We start from the raw sequence: 26,248 nt of genomic DNA, 5'->3' as shown, positions 1-26,248 counted from the left end.
GCCCGGTGGGATGAGATGGACGGAAAGCTTCAGAAGACAAGCTGGGCCACCAGGGAGAAGTTGGAGGTCTAAGGAAGGTCAACACTGCAACATGAGGTGGGACAGGCACCAGAGGCAGCCCTGAGAGCTGAGTGTGCTCTCAGAGCCCCAGCAGAGGGGAAAGTGACAGAGCAAATGGTTGGAGCTGCCACGGGAGGCTGATGAGGGTCAGAGACTTAGAGACCTGTACTCGGTCGCTATCTCTGCCCAAGAGAGTACTCACATGCCCCTTCCTGAATCTTCTCCTACAGTGGCTGATTTCCAGAGAATACAAAGTGGAAACGCCAAGCCAGACTCCCACTGCTGTTCAGGACGTAGAAGTGAGAAGTGGTATCACATACTCTGGCTTCAGGACACCCAGGCTTGAATCCTGACTCTGCCATCTGTGCCACTGTGTGACCCTGGGCTAACAGTACCCACCACAACGGGATAAGATTCAGTGAGATAATGCGAGTGTATAGCACATAGTAGGTGCTCAGTAAATTGCGGTTATAAGAACTGCCATCCAGTGTTTGCTGCCCTAGTCTAACCAAAGAGGTCAGGTCTAGCTTCCTCCAGGTGGGGGGAGCACAGAGTCCTCGCCTCCCAGGTTTGGAGTTCCCATCAGCAGGGTCCAGCCACCATGCATTGGACCCCAAAGGGTTACAAGCCCTGGAGACAGTGGCCTGAGGTTCCCAGCGAAAAACCAAAGCATAAAAATAATTCGATGAGTAAGAATAAAATTCCCTCTTCTGAGGTTCCCGGGGCCAGGCCCCTCCCTGCGGCAGGCACTTCCCCTTTCCCTTGCTCATGGAGGAGCCAGGCCGGGCTGACTCAGAGCAGGAGCGCACAGCCGTCCTCCCAGCCCGACCTCGGCGGAGTGGTCTGGCAGCAGGGTGCGCCCCCGTGCGGCCGTGGGCAGACTGCGGCCCTGGACGGGAAGCGGCGGCCAGATCCGCAAGCCCCGCAGCTCGGCCGATCGCGGTCCCCGCAGAGCCGCCGCCTCCGTCCCTGCGCAGCCTGGCTGAGCGCGGTGCGTGTGGCGCTCCCACTTCCGACCGGCCCTCCCCTCCGACCCGCAGCCCGGCCCAAACGGAAGTGCGCCCTCTGTCCGGGTCCCCCACTGCCGCGAGACGGAAGCGCCCTTCCGCCGCCACTCCCCCCGGCCCCTCGGCACGCTGCGCCTCGGGTTCCGGACAGGCCCCTTGTGACGTGGCCGCGCGCCGGGGGCGGCCCCGGGCCGGGGGCCGGGCGGCCGGGCGGCCGGGCGGGGCAGAGCCTGGGCGGGGCGCGGCACCGCAGCTGGATGGCCGGGGCCGCCCGGAGCGCCGCCGCCGCAGCCGCACGGTGAGTGCCCGCCGGACCCTCGGGGCCCGCGTCCCGGGCGTGACGGACCCGGCCGATCCCTCGCCCCGTCTGACTGGTCCTCATCAGACCTGGGCCGGCTCCCAGGACCCAGGAGTCAGGCTTGCCCACCTCGGCCTCCTCTCCCTCATCGCTCCGCGCCCTGCGCCCCATCCCTCCCTCGCTGTCCCCTCAGCGTCCCACCCGCCTCTCTCTGGCTCTCTCACTCTCTCCTTTCCTCTCCCCTCGGACTCTCAGTGTATTCTCTCCCGCTAACCGGTGGTCCCCTCACCTCTGCGTGACCGCCTCGGCCTGGCCCAGTCTTGCCTGTGGTCCCCAGTGGAGCCCCGGTGGCTTCATCAGTATGCCTGATTAATTAAGGCCTGGAGGTCCTAGAGATGGGCATCTCTGCCACCACCCAGAGGCAGCTGCTTTCTTCCCCTCCCATCTCCATCAGAAGGTGAGGAAACTGAGGCAGGGACGTCACTAGCTCAAGGTCACAGCCAGCCTGAGGCAGGGCAGACCACATTTAAACCTCATGCCTGAGTTTCCAGATGGAACTTCTCGCTTGGTTGACTCACGTCCACATCCTGTGATCGGCCGGCTGGGCACATTCCTGTTGCAGGGAGCTCCAGGCCTTCCCTGGCACAGGCAAGGCTTCTGCGCCTTCTCATGCACATCCAGCTGCACTTTCAGGCTTACCTCGCCCTCACAGCTGAGGCAGGTGATATTGATCCCTGTCCTGCAGATGAGGGCACTGAGGTTCAGACGGGGAGGGGGCTTCAGAGATTTGCCCAGAGTCAGACAGCTCAGAGTGCAGTGTAGAGTTCACCGCGGGGGCTCTGCAGTCTGCTCTCTGCATGGGAGAGGCATCCCCTGGCTAAAGGCTCCTTCTTCATCAGCCCCACCTCCTGTCGCTGTCAGTGCCCCGGGGACATTGGTCTCATGTCCTAGGAAGAAGCGTGGATGGTCTTGCCCTGGCTCAGCTGCTCAGTTTCTCCACGTGTGTCTCTCTGAATCCACCCCATGCCCTTAGAAGGGGAGCCTCAGTCTCTGGGGTGTCGCGGGCGGCAGAGCCTCCCCTGGCAGCCAGAGATACCAGACTGGGCCGGGCCGCCGGTGGCTGAGGAGAGCCAGCCAGCGCCTCACCCTGTCATTAGGGAAAGTTTAGCCTCAGGCGGAGGTGCTGACACAGTCTGGAGCTGCTCAGAAGGAAAAAATACGCGGTGATCGGGAGTGGCGTGTGGAGACACAGGGCCCCATTGCTGTGCACCGAGCATTTGGATGCTCAGACGCTCTGGCAAGGACAGCAGGAGGGTGGATGCCAGGGTCCCTTGGAGGGAGGAGGGAGGCGCCACGTTTCCTAAGCAGGTGTGCGGCCAAGGCTGGCAGCTCATGTAGGTGGCCTTTGTGTTTTTCAGTACGTGGCATGCCTGGATGTCCCTGCCCTGGCTGTGGCATGGCGGGCCCAAGGCTCCTCTTCCTCACCGCCCTTGCCCTGGAGCTCTTGGGAAGGGCTGGGGGTTCCCAGCCGGCCCTCCGGAGCCGGGGGACTGCGACGGCCTGCCGCCTGGACAACAAGGAAAGCGAGTCCTGGGGGGCTCTGCTGAGCGGAGAGCGGCTGGACACCTGGATCTGCTCCCTCCTGGGTTCCCTCATGGTGGGGCTCAGTGGGGTCTTCCCGTTGCTCGTCATTCCCCTAGAGATGGGGACCATGCTGCGCTCAGAAGGTGGGTGGCTCTCCGATGGCGCCGAGGGCCGGCCAGCGTGTGGGAAGCACGCTGCTGCTCTTCTTAGGAGACCCCGGGGTCACAGAGTGTCTGAGATGGAGGGAGAGGATTGAATAGAACTTCTCCCCTTGGTACTCTCAGGAGTCATCTAGCCAGGGGTGGCTGGTTCTGGCTTCCCCAGGAAGCTATGAGCACCTGGTAGCAGGGCCTGCCCCTGGGGAGGGGGTCCAGGAGATGGGGATGTAGGCACGGGTGGGAGCTTTGCCCTGACTACCCTTTTGTACCAGGAGCATGTACTGCCCGTTCATAAATAACATGTAACAAAACACGCAGGAGAGCTCTAGGGAGCTGCTAAGAATGCATGTGCCTATCCCCCACCCAAGAGGGGTGGACCAGGGCCCTGGGAATCTGTTAGAAACAAGCATCCCAGAGGCTGGTGCTGCCTGCTGGATGCTCAGGAATCATTCACTTACCAGATAGTTACCCAGCAACTCTGTGCCAGGCACTGAGCTGAGGGCGGCTGTGACCCTGCTCGGGCGACAGTCAGGCCTGTGCTCACCCTTCAGAGCAGCCCTGCGAGGTCAGTGCAGGGAGCACTTGGATTATTAGTTCCATTTTACAAGTGGGGATGCACAGGCACAGAGAGGTTCTTTGACCAGCCCAAGGTCACCCAGCCAGGAAATAGCAGTTTCCCCTGGGATCCCACCCCAAACTCAGCTGCCTCTGTCCTCTAGGCCTCAGTTTCTCTATCAAGCCAAAGGGTTGGACATGGCTTTCAGGCAGGCGACTTCCAACTCTGGATGCTGCAAGTCCCCAAATCTCTGCCACTTTTCTGAGTGACAGCAGCTGAGAAAAATTCCCACTTATTGAGCACTTGCTATACATATTGTCATTTAATTCCCATAAGAGCCCATAAAAGGCACACGACTGTAATCCCAGCAGTTTGGGAGGCTGAGGTGGGCAGATCACCTGAGGTCAGGAGTTTGAGACCAGCCTGGCCAACATGGTGAAACACCATCTCTACCAAAAATATAAAAATTAGCCGGATGTGGTGGCACGCACCTGTAATCCCAGCTACTTAGGAGGCTGAGGCAGGAGAATCGCTTGAACAGAGGTTGCAGTGAGCCAAGATCACGCCACTGTACTCCAGCCTGAGCAACAGAGTGAGACTCTGTCTCAAAAGATAAAATAATAATTCCCATAAGACCCAATTTACAGATGGAGAAACTGAGTCTCCAAAGTCATCTGCCAAGGTCACCAGCTAGTGGGTTGGGAGCTGGGACCTGTCAGCTCTTCACCATGATGTGGTGGTGGCCCTATGGGCATTTGGCAGGGTGTGGTGTTTCTGCTGTGAGGTGGGGGGCCCAGGAAGAGCAGCCACCCATCTCCAGCCTTCTGCAGGCCCAGGAAGAGCCCAGTGAGTGGAGTGGGACGGAGGTCAGGCCAGGAGCTCCAGCGGGTCGGGTCGGCCCCCAGATCCCACATCTCTCCCTTGTAGCTGGGGCCTGGCGCCTGAAGCAGCTGCTCAGCTTCGCCCTGGGGGGACTCTTGGGCAATGTGTTTCTGCACCTGCTGCCCGAAGCCTGGGCCTACACGTGCAGCGCCGGCCCTGGTGAGTGAGGCCACAGGCCAGGGGCAAGACGGTGCCAGGAGTGGGGGCCTGGTGCCCACGCCCAGGGATGGCCAGGATGACCAGGAGAGGGATTCTGGGTATCTGGCAGGAGCTTGCCTGGGAGGGAGGGAGAGAGGGTCATCATCCTGGTCTCAGGGCCCTGGCCTTAGTGGGAGTTCTAGGCCCCAGCTGCCCGACCCACCCTTGTCACTGCCCTGGTGCCCTGGATGAGATCCCATTCCAAATGGCCCCCTCCTATGGCCCTGGCTTGGCCTGGCCTTGCCGCCCCCTGCAGGTGGTGAGGGGCAGAGCCTGCAGCAGCAGCAGCAGCTGGGGCTATGGGTCATTGCTGGCATCCTGACCTTCCTGGCGTTGGAGAAGATGTTCCTGGACAGCAAGGCGGAGAGGACCAGCCAGGTGGGCCCCACACCCAAGGGCCTGGATATATCAGCCTCTGTTCTGTGGTGGTGCCTGGGGCCTGGAGGCCCAGGTTCTGAGTTGAGCCCTGAAAAGAGGGGTCTCCTGGCCCTCCCCTGGGAGCTGCGGGAGGCTGGGCCACCTTCCTTGGGAGTGACAGCATTAGCCCCTGATGTAGCTTGTTCTGGTAGCCTGATGCTGACAGCAGTTGGGGAAGGTTTGTTGAGTTTGGGGGCACCCAGCTGATAGAGTATCAGAGAATTCTAGCTAGAAAAAAGAGGGGCTCCTGTCTTTGTTTTTTTTTTTTTTTTTTTTTTTTTTTTTTTTTTTGAGACGGAGTCTCGCTCTGTCACCCAGGCTGAAGTCCAGTGGTGCAATCTCGGCTCACTGCAACCTCCGCCTTCCAGGTTCAAGCGATTCTCCTGCCTCAGCCTCCCGAGGAGCTGGGACTACAGGCTCGCGCCACCATGCCCAGCTAACTTTTGTATTTTTAGTAGAGACAGGGTTTCACCATGTTTTCCAGGATGGCTCGATCTCCTGACCTCGTGATCCACCCACCTCAGCCTCCCAAATATTATTATTATTATTTTTTTTGAGACAGAGTCTTGCTCCGTCACCCAGGCTGGAGTGCAGTGGCATGATCTCGGCTCATTGCAACTTTCACCTCCCAGGTTCAAGCGATTCTTCTGCCTCAGCCTACCGAGTAGCTGGGACTACAGGCGTGCACCACCACGCCCGGCTAATTTTTGTATTTTTAGTAGAGGTGGGGTTTCACCATGTTGGCCAGGCTGGTCTCAAACTCCTGACCTCAGGTGGTCCATGTGCCTTCGGCTCTCAAAAGTGCTGGATTACAGGCATGAGCCACTGCGCCCGGCCCCCTGTCTCTCTTTTTCCATCTCTCTCTCCCCTTCTGTCTGCCCTGGCTGAGTGGGGGGCATCTAATGTCACCTCTCCCTCCTTCTCCTGGCCCTAGGCCCCCAACAAAGACCCCACTGCTGCTGCCGCTGCGCTCAATGGAGGCCACTGTCTGGCCCAGCCGGCCGCAGAGCCCGGCCTCGGTGCCGTGGTCCGGAGCATCAAAGTGAGTGGCCTGCTCAGGGCCCCTGCAGCCGTACAGCCCTGAGTGGCCAGTCCCACTCAGCCCTGCCTCCTGCCTTCCCTCCTTCCCAGGTCAGCGGCTACCTCAACCTGCTGGCCAACACCATCGACAACTTCACCCATGGGCTGGCTGTGGCTGCCAGCTTCCTTGTGAGCAAGAAGGTGAGGGGCTCGGGGCTGGTAGGGCTCTGGCGATTCTGGTGGCAGCCATGTGGACTCCGCCTGTGTCTGGAGTCTCTGCTTCTTGCCCCTCCATTGCCAGCACCCTCATCTAAGACCCTCATCCCCATCCTCCCTGCTGCTGTCCTGGCCGCTACCATTCTGATCCTGAGCCCCTGGTCTGTTCCTGTTCCTAGCACTCCTTGTTGGGTGCCTCTATCAAGCTGCTAGGCGTGGACCCTGCCTGCTCCTAGATGCTTCTTCCTCCACCTCCTCCCTCTGGCCTCTGGCCCAGGGGCGGCCTACTCTGCAGCTGGCCGAGCTCCTTCCCACCTCACACTGTTCCCCCTGCCTGGAATGTTCTCCCGCCCACGCTTTGAGCGGCTGACGACTCATCCTTGGGGCCTCGACTTACATGGACTCCTCCACCAGGCCTTTGCTGACCTCCTCATCTAAATTTGGTCCCTGGGCCTGCTCCCCTGGGCACCCTGTCCATCCTTTCCTTCCCAGCGCCTATGAGTGTGTGAGTCCTGTCTCTCCCCTCTAGACCGCTAGCTTCGTGAAGGCAGGTTCCTTGTCCCCTTTAGTCACTGCTGTATTTCCAGTGGCCAACACAGTGCCCACCCAGGGCCAGCTCAGAGCAGAGTAAACCTCTGTGGAATGAGTGGGCAAGTGGGGTGCCCAGGCCTCAGCACAGACCCTGCAGCCACGGCTCCCCTCCCTGCAGATTGGGCTCCTGACAACCATGGCCATCCTCCTGCACGAGATCCCCCATGAGGTGAGCGCTTGTAGGGCGGCCCCCAGAGGCCCAGGCCCCCACAGTACCCATGGTCAGCATGAGTGTGGAGCTCAGGAGGGCTTGGGGGTGGGCCTTCCCAGTGTGGCACTCTGGGGCTGGGCTGTGAGGGCCGGAGCTCCTCACCCCAGCAGCCTGCAGCTGCCATCTCTGCCATACTCAGGATGAGAGTCCCAGGGGCAGGGTGGGGAAGGGCTCAGTTTGTGTATCGTACCTGAGCACTCAGGGTATCAGGCCCTGCTGGGGCGCAGGGTGAACCTCCGGACCTCCCTTCAGGTGGGCGACTTTGCCATCCTGCTCCGGGCTGGCTTTGACCGATGGAGCGCAGCCAAGCTGCAACTCTCGACAGCGCTGGGGGGCCTGCTGGGCGCCGGCTTTGCCATCTGTACCCAGTCCCCCAAGGGAGTAGGTACGGGCGTGGTGGGTGGTGGTGGCGGGTGGCATCGGTAGAGGGGCACCAGCCAAAGGATTTGGCTGCCTCACCACTGGTCCCCAGGCCCGGGAGGCAGGGAGCATACACAGTGCCCTGGGTGCCCAGTCGGGTGTTCTCCCGCTGCAGAGGAGACGGCAGCCTGGGTCCTGCCCTTCACCTCTGGAGGCTTTCTCTACATCGCCTTGGTGAACGTGCTCCCTGACCTCTTGGAAGAAGAGGACCCGTGGTGAGTGACCTGTTGGCGGAAGAGGACTGCCACTCACAGGGCCCTTAAGAGGCTCAGGAGGGAGGGGCTCCTGGCCGCTGCCTGCTCCTCCCTGCCCATGCCTCTACCGTGAGCCCCGTTCCCTCCCCACAGGCGCTCCCTGCAGCAGCTGCTTCTGCTCTGTGCGGGCATTGTGGTGATGGTGCTGTTCTCGATCTTCGTGGATTAACCTTCCCTGATGCCCTGACGCCCCTGCCCCCTGCAGCAATAAGATGCTCGGATTCACTCTGTGACTGCCTATGTGAGAGGCAGAGAGGGCGAGTGCCTGCGAGAGAGAATGAGCCTCCCACCAGACAGGAGGGAGATGTGCGTGGATGTGTGTGATGTGCACATGTGGCCAGAGGCGTGTGTGCGAGACCGACACTGTGATCCCTGTGCTGGGTCCGGGGCCCAGTGTAACGCCTGTCCCCAGCCATGCTGTGGTTACCTCTCCTTGCTACCCTGGCATCTTGCACCTCCCGGAGTGAGCAGCGAGGAACAGCAGCACTGGTCCCAAGCAGAGGCCTTGCCCTGCTGGGATCCCGGGAGTGAGAGCAGCCCAAGGATCCCAGGGTGCAGGGAACTCCGGAGCTGCCCACCTCCTGCTGCCCCCTCTGTACACGCAGCCAGTCCCCAGGTGGCCTAGGGGCTAAGGCTGGGGCGGCTTTTCTCCCTTTTCCTGGCCCTTCCTTTCCCACCTGTAAACCAAAGAAAGGAGAGGCAGGTGCTCGTGTACCCCAGCCCCACTCAGCACTGACAGCCCTCAGCTTCTAGCAGTGAGCTGGGAGGCGCTTCCTAAGACCCTTTCCTCAGGGCTGCCCGCCCTGGGAGCTCATTCCTGGTCAACACACCCTGGCAGCACCAGCAGCTCATGTCACCTCCAGCTGCCAAACAGCAGCCTGCTGGGCAGGGAGCAGCCGCAGGCCAGAGAGGCCTCCTGGTCCAGCTCAGGGACGCTCCTGCCAGCACAGGGGCCAGGGACTCCTGGAGCAGGCACAGAGCGAGCCCAGGCTGCTCTCCCCAGCTCAGGCCCCTTTCCTTCCCCACTGGGGTTGGGGTAGGTGGGGGCGGTGAGGGCTCCGAGTTGTCAGCGCTCAGGAATGTGCTCCGGGAGAGTGCTGAAGCCATAATCCCCAAGCATTTCCCTTGGCTGACGCCCAGGTACTCAGCTGGCCCACTCCACAGCCAGGCCTGGCCCTGCCCTTGACCATGGGTGTTTTCAGAAGTGGCCATCGAGAGGTCTGGGTGGTTTTATAGCAACTTTGCTGTGATTCCGTTTGTATCTGTAAATATTTGTTCTATAGATGATACAAATAAATATTATCCACACACTGGCTGCCTTGGTTCTGCACAGCCTTCCATGGCCACGCAGGGCCTTCCTCACTGCCACTGCCAGTCGCCTGTCTCTGAACTGTCACCCCTGCAGTGCGTCTCTGAACATTCCATGTCTTCCTGGCTTCTTATTCCAATAATGACGGAGCACCTATACCAGCCTGGCCCTGTGCCATTTTAGTCCCTCACCACCAACTCCAGGACGCTGTCCTTCTTTCTTTTTAGAGTCTCACTTTGTCACCCAGGCTGGAGTGCAGTGGTGCGGTCTCGGCTTACTGCAACCTCCACCTCCTGGGTTCAAACAATGACTCCTGCCTCAGCCTGCCTAGTAGCTGGGATTACAGGCACCTGCCACCACGCCTGGCTATTTTTTTTAATATATTTTTAGTGGAGATGGGGTTTCACTATATTGGCCAGGCTGGTCTTGAACTCCTGATCTTGTGATCTGCCTGCCTCAGCCTCCCAAAGTGCTGGGCTTACAGGTGTGAGCCACCACACCCAGTTAGGGTGCTGTCCTTATTTTATAGAACTGCAAACCACAGCATTTTCCCTACCTGCCCCCCATTTCCCCTCACTGAAAATGTAACCAGGGAAGGAAGCTCCAGCCACAAAGTCATCTCCAGGTTTGGCCTCAAATTAATTAAGCTCTCATTCGCTTAAAAAAGAGAGAGAGGCCGGGTATGGTGGCTCATGCCTGTAATCCCAGAACTTTGGGAAGCCAAAGATCACAAGGTCAGGAGTTCGAGACCAGCCTGGCCAATATGGTGAAACCCCCGTCTCTACTGAAATACAAAAATTAGCCAGGTGCAGTGGCAGGTGCCTGTAATCCCAGCTACTCAGGAAGCTGAGGCAGGAGAATTGTTTGAACCTGGGAGGCGGAGGCTGCAGTGAGCTATCGCGCCACTGCACTCCAGCCTGGGCGACAGAGCGAGACCCCGTCTCAAAAATAAGTAAGCAAAAGAAGAAAAGATGATATGGGACCCTTATTCAAAACCACACCCCCTCTCTTCTGAAGGTGTGGAGTGTAAGAACACCAGGCACAGGGCGCCGCTTCCCCAGTCCCGTCAAGAGAATGTGGGTGGGGGTGCCCAGTCCACCTCTTCCCTCCCAGGCCAGCCAGGACCACTGTCAATAGTACACTGGCTGGGATCTGCAGTCTGGGCGGTGTCCTGGAGCGTGGGAGAGGTGGACATGAAACCCCAGTGACGTCCTTAGCTGGGAGTGCTTAGCTCTCAATATTTCTAACAGCAAAACATTTTAAAATGATAGTATTTGCTTCGCCTAGCTGCGACACATCCTGTAAGATAACTGTCTCAAGGATCCAGTGACTCCTGGCCTCAGATCCAAGGAATGAACCACAGCCGTCCTGGCCAGCTGCCCCCCTCACCTACGCAGGTGCTCAGGGCTGCCAGCCAGGGTGCCAAGCCCTGCTGGATGGCAGACAGTGTGTGCGAGCATCACGGCCCACTGGGAGAGGCCGGGGGTCCCATTTTGGAGATGAGGAAGCCAAAGCACGGTGGGTGTGGTCCCTGTGGGGGAACTTGGGTGTCATGGTCAGGAGCAAATGCCGTCTGGTTAGAAGAAGGAACAGGAATGCAGGACTGGGGTTGACTGAGTCCAGGGCAGGGGACAGAACCAGAAGCACGTCAGGGGCTGTGCTGCTGGCCGCCTGAGGCGGGGGCTGAGGAGTCAGTGGGAAGCCAAGCAGGGCCACCCAGGGAAGGCAAAGGGCCGGCTAGAGTGAAGAGACGGCCGAACTGGGGGAGGGGAGCACAGCGTGACAGATCAGTCCTAGAGGGGCTCCCAGTGGATCCTGTTCAGGCTCAGTTTCTGGCCAAAAGACAGGGACAGAAAGAGCTAAGGGGGCGTCTGGAGAAACAGGGCCAGGAAAGGAGGAAGGAGGCTGAAAGCCTAAACCCAAGTCTGGCTTTACCAGGAGGCAAGGACTGGTGCCAGACACCAAAATGCCAAAAGGGAAAGGGTGGCTTCTATCTAGGTCCTCTATGCAGGAACTGCAGGCCCATGAGCCTCTGAAAGCTCAGAGCAGAGCGGTGCTCAGGGAGAGGGCTCTGAAGGGGCATGAAGGCCCAGGCAGCAGCTGCAGCACCACGCACGGCACCAGAAAGCCTCACCCTGACCAGTGGTGTGGGGCCCACGGCTGTCTCAGGGTTTCCAGGCTGCAGCACCTGAGGAAGGGGCCGCCTGCACATGCCCCTACTCCTCCAGCCAGAGCCCAGGGAAGGCAGACAAGCAGCGGCAGGGACCCTAAACCATCTTTTATTGCGCACTTCAGCCGTGAGACCGGGGCTGGCAGGCGCGCCCTAGGCGTAGTACTGCAGGTTGGCTTTCTTCTTGGCCTGCACCTCCAGGATGCCTTCCATGTAGTCCTCGTGGGTGAGCTCCGTGGCACCCCTGCGCAGTGCGATCATGCCCTACAGCCGGGACAAACAGAGTCTAGGTCTGAATGCCTGAATGCCTTCCCTGGCTCCCTGAGGCTCAGGCCTCTTCTCCCAGCTGTCTCCAACAGTCAAATGCCCCCATCCTGTCCAGGGAGGGGGCAAGAAGGCACAAAGCGACGCACCCACCCCGCCTGACCACTCACCGCCTCCACACACACAGCCTTGCACTGGGCCCCGTTGAAGTCATCTGTGCAGCGGGCCAGCTCCTCATAGTTCACGTCAGGACTGGGGAGAGAACAGATACCACAGGCTCAGTGGCTCATGCAGAGTGGGCAGATGGGCCAAATGTCCTCCCCTGGCCCTGTCAAGCAACAAAGTCAAGTCGCCCTGAGATCAGAGGCGAGTTCCTTACCCAATCAATGTACCTTGTTTTCTTCTCAGTACAAGATGTAGGGGACAAAGGGAGGAAGTTAATGCAGGTTATACCAGGTTATTTCTAGGGTCTTTTGAGCTCTGACCTTCTAGAAATCTGCATTTGAGACTCCAGGGACTGACTTGGCATAAGGCAGGGGAGCAGGGGGATGTGGGGACAAAAGATGGTCTCACTCCCCCAGTTCAGCAGGCCCTGCTGTCCTCATCCTGTGCCCAGCACTGTGCTTGACACTGTCACATCTAATCCTTGCCACAACCCTGTGAAATCGGTGCTATCATCCCCAAGTCCCAAATAAGAAGTGAGGCTGAGAGGGCATGCCACCTGCTGAGAGTCATACATATCTGAACTCAAGTCCATCTGGCCCCGGCCATGCCTGGCCTGTGCTCATGGGCTGAGGTGTGAGGCAGGGAAAATGAGTGCCTCCAGCCTCTGTGCCTTCAGATGAGGAGTGAAGTATAAGGAGCAGAGCACCCGGAATTATGACCTGGGCCCTGGCAAGATACTACATCAGGCAACTGGAGAGAAACGGAGGGTGGGGTGTGGAACGGTGCTGTGTGTGCCTGGGGCCGGGCAGGTGGCGGTCGTGGAGGCTGGGGAAGCTCAGTACAGAGAAGCGCGGCAGAGGCATCCTCCCCCTGCGCCTGTCCAGGTCTCCGTGCCCTGCCTGTGCCCCTGCTCACCTGACATTCATCTTTCGGGAGTGGATCTGCATGATTCTGGCTCGGGCCTCCTCATTGGGCATTGGGAACTCGATCTTGCGGTCCAGGCGCCCCGAGCGGAGCAGGGCGGGGTCCAGAATGTCCACCCTGTTTGTGGCTGCAATTACCTGAGGAAGAGAAGCCACAACTTGAACAAAGGAGCAAGGTGCTCCCAGATGGGCAGACACAGTCAAAAAAGGCAGAGAGGCAGCCCCCAGAGTGCAGGTGAGACACATGGGATGTTAAAGACAGATCCCAATTCTCATTCCAGCTCCACCACTCACTAGCTGGGGGCCTGACAGCTCCTGACCTCTGAGCCTCATCTTCTTCGCCTGGGAGTGCTAATACTTACCTTAACTTGGGTGTTGGGCTGGAAGCCATCCAGCTGGTTCAGAAGCTCCAGCATTGTCCTCTGCACCTCCCGGTCCCCAGCCTTCTCACTGTCAAAGCTAGGGCACAGGAAGCCCAAGATGCTGGTGAGGGCACAGCTTAGGCAGAGCCCTCCCCTCCTCTACCCGTTGGAAGCCTAACTTAACCTGTCTAGGGCAGGGAAATGGCTCACTCTACTTGGGGCCCCCAGCCCGGGGACTGACACATAAAAGGTGTCATTAATTGTTGACCACATTCAGAGACTGAAGAGGCTCCTGGAATCATGTGGTGGACTGAGGATAAAACAGTGAGCAAGGCTGGGTGCAGTGGCTCACACCTGTAATCCCAGCACTTTGGGAGGTCAAAGTGGGCAGATCACCTGGGGTCAGGAGTTCGAGACCATCCTGGCCAACATGGTGAAACCCTGTTTCTACTAAAAATACAAAAATTAGCTGGGCATGGTGGCGGGCACCTGTAATCTCAGCTACTCAGGAGGCTGAGGCAGAATTGCTTGAGCCTGGGAGGCGGAGGTTGCAGTGAGCTGAGATCATGCCACTGCACTCCAGCCTGGGCAACAGAGCAAGACTCCATCTCAACAACAACAACAAAAAAGCAAAACCAGTCACTGCTTGCGCTGTTAGTGTGATGAATGTGCGCTTGCAAACTGAGTTAACTCTTAGAAACACAGGGATCTGGCCCAGCCTTGGACAGTGCTGTACAGGAGAGTCCAGGCAGGCATCCCCGAGGAAGTGTCCCTGAGGCTCGGATCTGAAGACTGAAAGCACACCAACTGGGCAACCAACCAGTGGAGAAGAGGGTAAGAGCCACAGCGGGCCTGAAACACAGGAAACACTGTGGCAGGAGTCCAGAGCAGGGGAGGCGGGAGACAGGCATGAGATGAGGTTGGAGGCGCAAAAGGGCAGCACACGTTGAGCCTTGCAAGTCCAGTGTTTATCCCAGGGAGCAACAGGAAGGCCCAGGAAGGGTGTTTTTTTTTTTTTTTTTTTTTTTTTTGAGATGGAGTCTGGCTCTGTCACCCAGGCTGGAGTGCAGTGGCACAATCCTAGCTCACTGCAACCTCTGCCTCCCGGGTTCAAGTGATTGTCCTGCCTCAGCCTTCCGAGTAGCTGGGATTACAGGCATGTACCACCACACCAGGCTAAATTTTTCTATTTTTAGTAGAGACGGGTTTCACCATGTTGGCCAGGCTGGTCTCGAATTCCAGACCTCAAGTGATCCGCCCGCCTCAGCCTCCCAAAGTGCAGGGATTATAGGTGTGAGCCACGGCGTCCAGCCAGGAAGGGTTTTTAACAGGATTGGTTTGTGTCAGGGACCACTGTGGGTTCATGTGAGCAAGGGGGCCAGATTCCTGCTTTGGCATTTTTTGTTTTCTTTTTTTTTGAGACAGAGTCTTGCTCTGTCACTAGGCTGGAGTGCAGCGGCGCGATCTTGGCTTCACTGCAACCTCTGCCTCCCAGGTTCAAGCGATTCTCATGCCTCAGCCTCCTGGGCAGCTGGGACTACAGGCGCCGCCACCACCCCTGCCTAATTTTTTTGTGTTTTTAGTAGAGACGAGGTTTCACCATGTTGGTCAGGCTGATCTTGAACTCCTGGCCTCAAGTGATCCACCTGCCTCAGCTTCCAAAGTGCTGGGATTACAGGCATTTTTTTTTTTTAAGACAGGGTTTCACTTTGTCACCCAGGTTGGAGTGCAGTGGTGCCATCACAGCTCACTACAGCCATAACCTCCCAGGCTCAAGCAATCCTCCCACCTCAGCTCCTGAGTAGCTGGGACTATAGGTGTGCACCACCACGCCTGACTAATATTTTTATTTTTTTATAAAGACAGAGTCTCCCTATGTTGCCCAGAGTCTCCCTATGTTGCTCAAACTCCTGGGCTCAAGTGATCCTCCCACCTCGGCCTCCCAAAGCAGTGGGATTACAGGCGTGAGCCACCACGCCCGGCCCAGATTCCTGTTTTGAAAGGAACATGCTGGCAGCTATGGGAATGAATGGTTGGGGAAACAGGGAGGCTATTGATCAAGAGTTAGGAATCTGAACCTCAAGAGCTGAGGAGTCACCATCCAGGGGCAGGAGGGGATACAGGGTGGGAAAGAACCATAATTTAGCACAACTGAGAGTCCACCCCTTCCCTCCACCGCCACAGAGATTGCTGGGGATCCTTGGCCCTCCCTTACCGCTTGGTGCCGATGGCATCCAACTCATCAATGAAGATGATCGAGGGCGCTTTCTCCTTGGCCAGGGCAAAGGCGTCCCGGACTAGCTTGGCACCGTCTCCAATGAACATCTGCACCAGCTGGGGGCCAGCCAGCTTTAGGAAGGTGGCCTGGAAGGAAAAGGTGGTAGGGTCAGGTCAAAGGCAGACACTTGGAGCCCATCTGGTAGAGTTTCTGCTCCTGCCCACTTCCCCCGCATCCCTCCCAAAGTACTCACCTTAGTCTGTGCGGCACAGGCCCGGGCCAGGAGGGTCTTCCCTGTCCCTGGAGGCCCATACATCAGCACCCCTTTAGGAGGTTGGATCCCCAAGTTCTCAAACTTCTCCTTGTGATTCATTGGCAAGACAATGGCCTCCACCAGCTGCCAGGAGGAAGTCCTGGGTGAGGAGATGAAGCCCTGAGGGCTCCTACAGCCCAACCCTTTGTGGCTCCAACCCCAATCTGAATCCCTCCCACTCTAACTCGGGGACGTGCCCACTCCTTTCCCTGTATCAAGAGGACACAGAACGCTCATCCCCACCAAGGCTGGCTATGGACTCTCCAGGAACAAGAGTATATGGCAGAAAGACACTGGGCCAGGGGCCGGGAGCAGTGGCTCACGCCTGTAATCCCAGCACTTTGGGAGGCCAAGGAAGGTGGATCGCCTGAGGTTGGGAGTTCAAGACCAGCCTGACCAACATGGAGAAACCCTGTCTCTACTAAAAATAGAGACTCTGCTAAAATTAGCCAGGCTTGGTGGCACATGCCTGTAATCCCAGCTACTCGGCAGGCTGAGGCAGGAGAATCACTTGAACCTGGGAGGTGGAGGTTGCAGTGAGCCAAAATCGCGCCATTGCACTCCAGCATGGGCAGTAAGATCAAAACTCCGTCTCAAAAAAAAAAAAAAGAAAAAAAGATGCTGGGCCAGAAACCAGGAGCCTGAGTTCCAGTCCTGGCTCTGGTCTTTCTGTGACCCTGGGGAAGGCATTTAAACTCTCTGGGCTTCAGTCTCCTCACCCGTCACATGGCAGCCCTCCCTTCCTCCCTAGGTTGCTATAGGGATAAAAGACACATTAGGGAGATGAGCTGCATCAATGGCGTGGGGAAACTGAAACGCTGTTGAGGCTGCTGGCAGCTGCCGTGCCTCCCTTACCTCTTGGATCTGCTTGTCCAAGCCCCCAATGTCACTGTATTGCTCCGTGGGCCTCTCGTCCACTTCCATGGCCTTCACCCGCGAGTCGTACTCTGTGGGCAGCGTCTCCAGGATCAGATAGGAGTCTTTGTTCACACCCTAAGGACACAGCACAGGGCCTTCAGATTTGGCCCAGCTCAAGGGGCTACCCAATTGGCTGGTAACAGGTGTCTGCAGAGGGGAAGACACAGGACTGGGCAATACAAGAATCAAACAGCAAGTAGACAGGATCCCAGACTCTCTGAGTTGTTCTGCCGAGATTCAGAGCCAATAGTGACCTGGGGCGGGCGCAGGGGCTCAGCTAGTCACCAGAAAAGCACTGCCTGGGCTCAGGCCCCACTCACCACCAGGTCTCCTGGCTTTAGCTTTTCAGCATCCACCAACCCAATCACAGGAAGGAAGTACGTCTGTGGACAAGTTACAGGGGCAGTCTCAGTTAGTGTCCTCAGGGAAGGCTCCCTAGTCCTGTCCCACATCTGCTCCTCACCCTCCTCCAGTCTCTTATTGCTGAGCCATGCTCACCTGTCGTGTAGAGGTTTTGATCACAGCACACTTGCCCTTCCTCTGGGAGTCCAGGTCAATATTGGCACCATCCTCCTCTTGGTCATTAGGATCAACATCTAGGAGCTGGGAAGGAAAAAAACTCAGCCCCTTGAACTCCCCAAGGCCCAGTGCTTCCTAAGTCAGTTCCTAATCTCTGCAGGGCTGGCCATCCCTACCTCCCTCCTCCAATAGCCCTGAGCCCAGCAAAGGTGGGTGCCCCTGCTAAGCCCAGGGATTGATCTCTGTGTAGGTGCTCCTCCTCTGCACAGGGCTCATCTACCCCAGAGGAGACATAACAGAAAAGGAGACATGTGAGACTTCCAAGGCCTTTGCAGGCCCCCGTCTCCCCATGAAAGTGCCCCAGGAGGTGTAGCTCTGACATGCAGTTTGGCCTCAAAACCTCTACCCACTCTTTCCCTAGCGGCCCCACCCCAGGCTGTCCCCAGTCCCCGCTGACTCCCTCTCTTCCCCTCCACATACACACACACCTCGATGACGTTGGAGACAAGGTACGGCAGGGTCTTGTTCACTTTGATTTTCTCACTGTTCTCTTTGATCTTGTCCTTCATGGCTTGGAGTTCATGGGTGACTCTCAACACTTCACTCTTCATGATCTGAGATGAGAAGGAGAGGAGGAGCAAATATAAGCCCTGGCACAGCTTATGCTAGAGCCCTGTAACTGGTGAGGTCCAGGGTGCCCAGGGGACCCTCCCACATCCATTCATCCAGTTCTGAGGCTCTCTGAAGGCAGAGTCTGACTGTGTCCACATCCCGTATAAGTCAAAACAGGAGGCCAGTGTGGAAACCTCCTTGTGAAATAGTGGTAGTATTGGAATAAAAGCAGGCCTCCGAGACAGGCAAATATAGGTTTTAGGTTCTGCCTCTTAGTAAGAACTGGGTGCTTTATCGCAGTACAAACGTCTCTGAGCCTCAGTTTACTCATCTGTAAAACAGGGATTTTACTAAAAGTAGGATGCTTGAGAGGATTATTCCCAGTTATCACTGGGAAAGGCAATCTGATAACTTCTCATCTCAGCCCAGGTCTCCCACCACCCCCTGACTGTCTTCCTGTCCCTTTTAAGGCTTAGTTTTCTTTCCTCTTTTCCTGGTCCCAAGGGGAAGCCTGAGCCCCATGTCTCCCCCAGGGTGCCGGAGAAGGAAGTAGGAGAGGCGACTCGGATCGCTGGGGCCTGTCCTGTGGGGACTCCATCGCCCGCACAGGAGCTGTGCACCCACCTTGATCTCACTGTCCAGCAGCCGTGTGCGCTGGATGATCTCCTCCGTGGACATCTTGAGCACCTCCTCCCCAATTCCATCTTGCTGTAAAAAATTATTTGTTTATTTATATATTTACTTTTACTCAGGACAAGCATCTCTCGTTCTCCGAACCCACTCACAGCCTCAGTTTCCACGCCCATAAAGCCAAGATGAAGGAGTCAGGACCCCTGCCCACATCCCAAACGACCCCGTCCCCGGGACCGGGCCAGACCTTGACCCCCAGCCACCTCCTTCCCTCCTGTCAATGGCATCTCCCTGCGGGCCCTGTTCCCGGACCGCCAGGTCGCCCGGTGCCCACCTCGGCCTCATCCCACACGGTCGCCATCTTTTCCTGCCGAGTCACTGGACTCTCGAGATTCGGCAGCAGATTCATTTCCTGCAGGAGCGGGCCGAAGATGGGACCAGGCGGGAGCCGCAACGGGAGGTTAATACCGTCTTTCTTAAGGCCTTCTCTTGGCTAGTGGAGAACCTCTCCCCGCAAATCCCGACTCCTGACCGGACCAGCTCCGGCCGTGCTGCCGAGCAGCGAATCTGCCTCTCCGATTCCAAAGACCAACCCCTGGCCACAGGCCCCGCCCCCGCGGCCCGTGAAACGTTCCCTCCCGCGTGCTATTTTTGCCGGGCGCGAGAGGTGGGGCCGCTATTGGCCGACACGCGCGTTGGGGGCGGGGCCTAGGTGTAAAACCGGAAAGAGACGGAGAAGGCTGGGATCCGCGAGGGCCTTTGGGAAATGTAGTTTTTAATCTGACCAGTGACAGATGCTTGCGGAGGGACGCATTCAAACTCAGACCATGACCCCGCTAGGAATAAGGGGATTTACACAATGACACTGCCTCCCAATTCATAAACGACATATGCCAGCCGTGTGCAAAGGGCCAAAAAGGCAAGCCACCTCAGACCGCATTTTTACAATTATTTAAGTACAAGCTGGCCACCCGGATTTATGGCAGGGAATCATTAACCAGCTTTAAAGAGAAATCGCTGCTGCTCCTAACGTCAGAGCAGGCTTCACGGAATTGTCCACGTGGGAAGAACTCAATTGACCATCAGCCTCTACGATTAAAAACATTATGACTAGGCCGGGCGCGGTGGCTCAAGCCTGTAATCCCAGTACTTTGGGAGGCCGAGGCGGGTGGATCACGAAGTCAGGAGATCGAGACCATCCTGGCTAACATGGTGAAACCCCGTCTCTACTAAAAATACAAAAAACTAGCCGGGCGTGGTGGCGGGCGCCTGTAGTCCCAGCTACTCGGAGGCTGAGGCAGGAGAATGGCGTAAACCCGGGAGGCGGAGCTTGCAGTGAGCCGAGATCGCGCCACTGCACTCCAGCCTGGGTGACACAGCGAGACTCCGTCTCAAAACAAACAAACAAACAAACAAAAAAAAAACATTATGACTAGGGCCAGGCGCGGTGGCTCACGCCTGTAATCCCAGCACTTTGGGAGGGCGTAGGCGGGCGGATCATGAGGTCAGGAGATCGAGACCATCCTGGCTAACACTGTGAAACCCCGTCTCTACTAAAACTACAAAAAATTAGTCGGGCGTGGTGGCGGGCGCCCGTAGTCCCAGTACTCGGGGCTGAGGCAGGAGAATGGCGTGAGCCTGGGAGGCGGAGCTTGCAGTGAGCGGAGATCGCGCCACTGCACTCCAGCCTGGGCAATAGAGCCAGACACTGACTCAAAAAAAAAAAAAAAAAAAAAAACAACTTATGACTCGTGTCTGCAATTGTTTTCTCTGCCCATGGTTAGTAATCTCAGTGAGCAGAGCGGGTCTCCGGATCATGGGAGACTCATTCGTTGTACCCTTGTCTCGACTATTTTTAATGATCTCTTTTTATCCTTTGAGGTGAGCCCCAGAGCCCTTTTAAAAGGAATACCCTCTTAACTTTGATGAAAATCTGTGCAGTCGTTGTCTTTGTTTGTTTTTTGTCTTTTGAGATGGAGTCTCACTCTGTTGCCCAGGCTGGAGCGCAGTGGCACCATCTCTGCTTACGGCAACCTCCACCTCCCAGGTTCAATGGATTCTCCTGCCTCAGCCTCCCAAGTAGCTAGGATTACAGGAGCCCACCACCATGCCCGGCTAATTTTTGTATTTTCAGTAGAGACAGGGTTTCACCATGTTCAGTAGAGACAGGGTTTCTCAAACTCCTGGGCGTAAGTGATCTTCCTGCCTCAGCTTCCCAAAGTGTTGGGATTACAGGCATGAGCCACTACACCTAGCCTTTGCAGTAGTTTTTTTTGGAACACGGTGGAAAGCAGATTTTTTTTCTTTAAATAACAACATGTACAGCTGCTCACTCAGGCTGACAAAGCGTCTCCTCAAGTAACAGTGTTTTATTCCACTCTCTCAACAAGCTTGCCTTGTGGACAGATTGAATTACCATTCTCAACTTTAAATAAGCATAGGGAGGCTCAGAGAGGTTAAGTGACTTGCTGGAGGTCATTCAGTGAGTCACTGTCAGCACTAGGACGGCTGACCCCAAATTCTCACTTTGAGTTGCCCGACAGAAGCCAAGAAACCCAGAGGGGAAAAGAGACTGTCCGATCTGTGCTGCCCCATCACGCCTGGGTCAGTTGGGTCCCATTCTGGGGCCTGCTTTTGGAGGTCCTGACAAATAGGAATATGTTTAGAAAGCTTCCAGCCTGGGCCTAGGAGGGATGTTGAAGGGGTGGCCTGCCCCTCCACGCCCGTGGGACTTTCTCGTTAGGTGGAAGGAGAGACTTGAGAAAAGAAATGAGACACCGAGACAAAGTATAGAGAAAGAAAAAGTGGGCCCAGGGGACTGACGCTCAGCATACAGAGGACCCACACCAGCACCGGTCTCTGAGTTCCCTCAGTATTTATTGATCATTATCTTTACTATCTTAGAAAAAGGGAAGTGACAGGATAATAGGATCATCTTAGGGAGAAGGTCAGCAGTAAGACATATGAATAAAGATCTCTGTGACATGAATAAGTTTAAGGAAAAGTGCTGTGCCTTGATATGCATATGCAAACATCTTCATAAACCTTTTTAGTGCATAGAGAGCAGCATTGCGCTAGCAAGTCCCACCTTTCGCCCTAAGGCGGTTTTCTCCTTTCTCAGTAAACAGAACATATAATCGGGTTTTACACCGAGATGTTCCATTGCCCAGGGACAGGCAGGAGACAGATGCTTTTCTCTATCTCAACTGCCAAGAGGCTTCTTCCCTCTTACACTAGTCCTCCTCAGCACAGACCCTTCACGGCTGTCAGGCTGGGGGATGATCGGGTCTTTCCCTTCCCACGAGGCCATATTTCAGACTACCACATGGGGAGAAACCTTGGACAATACCTAGCTTTCCTAGGCAGAGGTCCCTGCGACCTTTGGCAGTGTACGTGTCCCTGGGTACTTGAGATTAAGAGAATGGTGATGACTTTTAACCAGCAAGCTGCCTTCAGGCATTTGTTTAACAAAGCATACCCTGCACAGCCCAAAATCCATTAAACCTTGAGTCACCACAGCACATGTCTCTTGCAAGGACAAGGTTGGGAGTAGGGTCACAGATTAACAGCATCTCAAATACAGAACAAAATGGAGTCTCTCATGTCTGCTTCTTTCTATATACACACAGTAACAGGCTGATCTCTCTTTCTTTTCCCCACAGATGCAGACATTCTCCCCTTAACCAACTTTCAGGTCGGCTCCTCTGAGCCCTCTTTTTTTGACTAGGCCTTGTGGGCTATCATTCATCCCTGTCATCAGCCTGTCTAACCCCGTTTTCACAAAAATCCTGCTAGTCAGTTTAACGGAATCCCCCCACCCCGATACCTCATCCCTCTTGATATGTGATCCTGGTCCTCATTTATTCTTCAAATTTGAAGTATAAGTTCCTGGCCTGCTTTTTTTTTTTTTTTTTTTGAGATGGAGTCTGGCTCTGTCACCCAGGCTGGAGTGCAGTGGTGCGATCTTGGATCACTGCAACCCCCGCCTCCTGGATTCAAGCGATTCTCCTGCCTCAGCCTCCCAAGTAGCTGAGATTACAGACACCCACCACCACGCCCAGCTAATTTTTGTATTTTTAGTAGAGACGGGGTTTCACCATGTTGGCCAGGATGGTCTCAATCTCCTGACCTCATGATCCTCTCGCCTCCGCCTCCCAAAGTGCTGGGATTACAGGCGTGAGCCACCACGCCCGTCTGTCCTTGGCCTGCTTTTTTTTTTTTTTTTTTTTTTTTTTGTTTTTTTTTTTTTTGAGACGGAGTCTCACGCTGTTGCCCAGGCTGGAGTGCAGTGGCGCGATCTCGGCTCACTGCAAGCTCCGCCTCCCGGGTTCCCGCCATTCTCCTGCCTCAGCCTCCTGAGTAGCTGGGACTACAGGCGCCCGCCACCGCGCCCGGCTAATTTTTTGTATTTTTAGTAGAGACGGGGTTTCACTGTGGTCTCGATCTCCTGACCTTGTGATCCGCCCGCCTCGGCCTCCCAAAGTGCTGGGATTACAGGCTTGAGCCACCGCGCCCGGCCCTTGGCCTGCTTTTTAACAAGAATCCCGTTTTAGCAAGAATCCCCCTACTCTTGACACTTCCTCTTAGTAATTTTCAATCCACTGACCCCTTCACTTTGCTTTCATTATAAATTCCCAGCTGTGTTTGCTGTATTCAGAATTGAGCTCAGTTCTATACTGCAATCTTTTTCCTAATCCCCAGAGCCAGTGCCGGACCACAACCCGGTGGAATGTTAAACGTCTCATTCTTTTTTTTTTTTTTTTTTTTTTTTTTTTTTTTTGGAGACAGAGTCTTGCTCTGTCACCCAGGCTGGAGTGCAGTGGCATAGTCTCAGCTCATTGCAACCTCTGCCTCTTGGGTTCAAGTGATTCTCCTGTCTCAGCCTCCCAAGTAGCTGGGACTATAGGCATCCGCCACCATACCTGGCTAATTTTTGTATTCTTAGTAGAGATGGTGTTTCACCATATTGGTCAGGCTGGTCTCGAACTCCTGACTTCAGGTCATCAGCCCGTCTCGGCCTCCCAAAGTGCTGGGATTACAGGCGTGAGCCACTGTACCCGGCCCTGAACATCTCCGTCTTTGATCCTGGCTAGAATGACAGGGATTGATTATCTTGGGAGCCCAGGAGTGGGAATGTCTTGGGGAGATGGGAGAAAAAGGAGAAGAGTTTATGATGGTTCACTCTGCTCAAAAAGATTAAGGAAGTACCACGAGGTCAGTCCCAGCAAGGAGCTGGGAATCTGGGGCAGAGCATGCCCTCAGGGAGAAAAAGGCTGGCTGAATTAAGGGCCTCTGGTCCATCTGGGCCTCTAGAGAGAAGAGGTCTAGGCCAGGCCTAGAACAGATGTTTCTGTCTTGGCATCAAGCTGGGGAGAGCCACCAGGCCAAAACCCTGGAGTCATTCTTTGTTTCTGTTTGTTTGTTTTGAGACAGAGTCTCAGTCTGTCACCCAGGCTGGAGTGCAGTGGTGTGATCACAGCTCACTGCAGTCGCCACTTCCCAGGCTCAGGTGACTCTCCCACCTCAGCCTCCCAAGTAACTGGGACTACAGATGCACGCCACCATGCCCAGCTAATTTTTGTGGGTTTGTTTTGTTTTGTTTTGTTTTTGAGACAGAGTTTCACTCTTGTTGCCCAGGCTGGAAGGCAGTGGTGCAATCTTGGCTCACTGCAACCTCTGCCTCCCGGGTTCAAGGAATTCTCCTGCCTCAGCCTCCCAAGTAGCTGGGATTACAGGCATGCGCTACCATGCCCGGCTAATTTTGTATTTTTAGTAGAGATGGGGTTTCTCGGTGTTGGTCAGGCTGGTTTTGAACTCCTAACCTCAGGTGATCCACCCATCTTGGCCTCACAAAGTGCTGGGATTACAGGTGTGAGCCACCACGCCCGGCTGTTTTTGTGTTTTTAGTAGAGATGGAGTTTCACCATGTTGCCCAGGCTGGTCGCAAAATCCTGGGCTCAAGCGATCCATCAACCTCTGCCTCCCAAAGTCCTGAGATTACAGGCGTGAGCAACTGCACCTAGAGTCACTCTTGACTTCTCTCTCCCCTCAGGGATGCAGGGCAAGCAAGCCCCAAAATTGGGGCTTAGCCCAGGAGGGTTCTTGGCTTCACCAAGGAAGGAATTCAAGGTGAGCTGGTGGGGTTAGGCAGCAACTTTTACTGAAGAGGTAGGGTACAGCAGCAGCAGAGGGGCCACCCCATAGGCAGCGTACCTACAGTAGCAGCTCAGAGGCAGTGTTGCACTCATATTTACACTTACTTTTAACTGTATGCAAATTTTTTTTTTTTTTTTTTTTTGAGACGGAGTCTCGCTCTGTCGCCCAGGCTGGAGTGCAGTGGCCGGATCTCAGCTCACTGCAAGCTCTGCCTCCCGGGTTCGGGCCATTCTCCTGTCTCAGCCTCCTGAGTAGCTGGGACTACAGGCGCCCGCCACCTCGCCCGGCTAGTTTTTTGTATTTTTTAGTAGAGACGGGGTTTCACCATGTTAGCCAGGATGGTCTCGATCTCCTGACCTAGTGATCCGGCCGTCTCGGCCTCCCAAAGTGCTGGGATTACAGGCTTGAGCCACCGCGCCCGGCCAACTGTATGCAAATTAAGGGACATATAATGCAGACATTTCTAGAAAAAGGGTGGTAACTTCCAGGTCATTTAATTGTTGCCATGGAAAGGGGTGGTGACTTTCAGGTGTTGCCGTTGCCATGGCAATGGCAAACTGACAGGGCACACTGGTGGGCGTGTCTTCTGGAGAGGTGTCTCTGCCCCATCCCTGTTTTAGCTAGTCTTCAATTTGGTCCAATGTCTGAGCCCTGCCTCTAGAGTCAAGTCCCACCTCCTACCTCAACAGCAAATCCAATCCACCTGGAAATCCCATTGAGTCTACCTTAAACATATATACAGAATTCAGAAATAGCAAGATCTGAATCAAAACAATCAAGTGGAGGGTGTGGAGCTTAGCGGGGCTTTTGGGGGTAAACAAGATTGTCCATGTGCTGAAATGCATAGTTAAGGCTGAGATGGAAATTCATTGGTTTTTCTCCTTTTGTATCTATTTGAAAATTTCCAAAACAAAAGATATACCTCCTCCTAATCCCCTTGAGTAGGACCATTTCTCACTCCCTCCAATGCCTATCACCCTGGTTCAAGTCACCATCATCTCAGACCTAGCTTATTATTACTATTATTTGTCGTTGCTGTTGCTTTTGAGATGGTCTCACTCTGTTGCCCAGGCCGGAGTGCAGTGGTACTATCTTGACTCACTGCAACCTCTGCCTGCCAGGTTCAAGCGATTCGCTTGCCTCAGCCTCCCGAGTAGCTGGGATTACAGGCGCATGCCACCATGCCTGGCTAATTTTTGTATTTTTGGTAAAGATGGGGTTTCACCATGTTGACCAGGCTGGTCTTGAACTCCTGACCCCAAGCAATCTGCCCGCCTCAGCCTCCCAAAGTGCTGGGATTACAGGCATGAGCCACCGCACCTGACTACCCCTAGATTATTGCAGGGCCTTTCCACTGGTCTCCTGGATTCTACCCTAACCATCCTGTGATGGTTAATTTTGACTGGGCCATGGGGTGCCCAGGTGTTTGGTTCAACATTATTCTGGGTCTTTTTGTCAGGCTGTTTTTAGACAAGATTGACATTTAAATAAGGAGACTGAGGAAAGCAGGTTGCCCTCTCTAATGTGGGCGGGCCTCATCCTGTCAGTTGCAGGCGTGAGTTGAACAGAAAGGCTGACTCAGAGGGAGTTCTTCCTGCCAGATTCCCTTCCGACAGGCACAAAGGTCTTTTCTGCCTTTGGAGTTGAACTGAAACATTATTCTTCACGGGGCTTGAGCCTGACAGCCTTCAGAGGAGAACTATCCCATTGGCTCTCCTGGTTCTCAGATCTTCTGAATCAGGCTAGAACAAAACCATCAAGTCTCCTCAGTCTCTAGAACTCACCCTGCAGATCTAGGGACTTGCCAGACTCCATAA

General features: G+C 55.6%; 2 protein-coding genes across 5 annotated transcripts; one reads left to right on the top strand and one right to left on the bottom strand.

The window, feature by feature from the left end:
* Positions 1 to 351: 351 nt before the first annotated feature.
* On the top strand, positions 352 to 9,187 carry LOC105471687 (solute carrier family 39 member 13). 4 transcript variants are annotated; one of them, XM_071074680.1, is made up of 10 exons: positions 352 to 478; positions 2,784 to 3,092; positions 4,591 to 4,704; positions 5,000 to 5,121; positions 6,095 to 6,202; positions 6,292 to 6,381; positions 7,106 to 7,156; positions 7,451 to 7,583; positions 7,671 to 7,833; positions 7,966 to 8,102. In XM_071074680.1, exons 2-10 carry the CDS (start codon positions 2,792 to 2,794, stop codon positions 8,039 to 8,041), a joined length of 1,158 nt encoding a protein of 385 aa, XP_070930781.1. In that variant the 5' UTR covers positions 352 to 478; positions 2,784 to 2,791; the 3' UTR covers positions 8,042 to 8,102. The 4 variants fall into 4 exon arrangements, 3 of the variants coding, with proteins under 3 accessions (XP_070930781.1, XP_011722712.1, XP_011722704.1); XM_011724410.3 differs by lacking the exon at positions 352 to 478 and adding an exon at positions 1,237 to 1,365 and having other exon boundaries at positions 7,451 to 7,579; positions 7,734 to 7,833; XM_011724402.2 differs by lacking the exon at positions 352 to 478 and adding an exon at positions 1,237 to 1,365.
* A 2,257-nt stretch (positions 9,188 to 11,444) lies between these two features.
* LOC105471689 (proteasome 26S subunit, ATPase 3) lies at positions 11,445 to 18,859 on the bottom strand. The gene is made up of 12 exons (XM_011724413.3): positions 18,610 to 18,859; positions 18,270 to 18,353; positions 17,522 to 17,647; positions 17,013 to 17,117; positions 16,835 to 16,897; positions 16,452 to 16,589; positions 15,537 to 15,680; positions 15,281 to 15,429; positions 13,066 to 13,162; positions 12,696 to 12,841; positions 11,786 to 11,867; positions 11,445 to 11,615 (listed from the first exon to the last, which is right to left on the bottom strand). Exons 1-12 carry the CDS (start codon positions 18,682 to 18,684, stop codon positions 11,505 to 11,507), a joined length of 1,320 nt encoding a protein of 439 aa, XP_011722715.1. The 5' UTR covers positions 18,685 to 18,859; the 3' UTR covers positions 11,445 to 11,504.
* Between the last annotated feature and the right edge of the window lie 7,389 nt (positions 18,860 to 26,248).

Source organism: Macaca nemestrina, chromosome 12, assembly GCF_043159975.1.
Source record: "Macaca nemestrina isolate mMacNem1 chromosome 12, mMacNem.hap1, whole genome shotgun sequence".
Lineage (NCBI taxonomy): Eukaryota > Metazoa > Chordata > Mammalia > Primates > Cercopithecidae > Macaca > Macaca nemestrina.
Note: the sequence above shows the minus strand (reverse complement) of the source record. Positions and strands in the feature narration are given on the sequence as shown.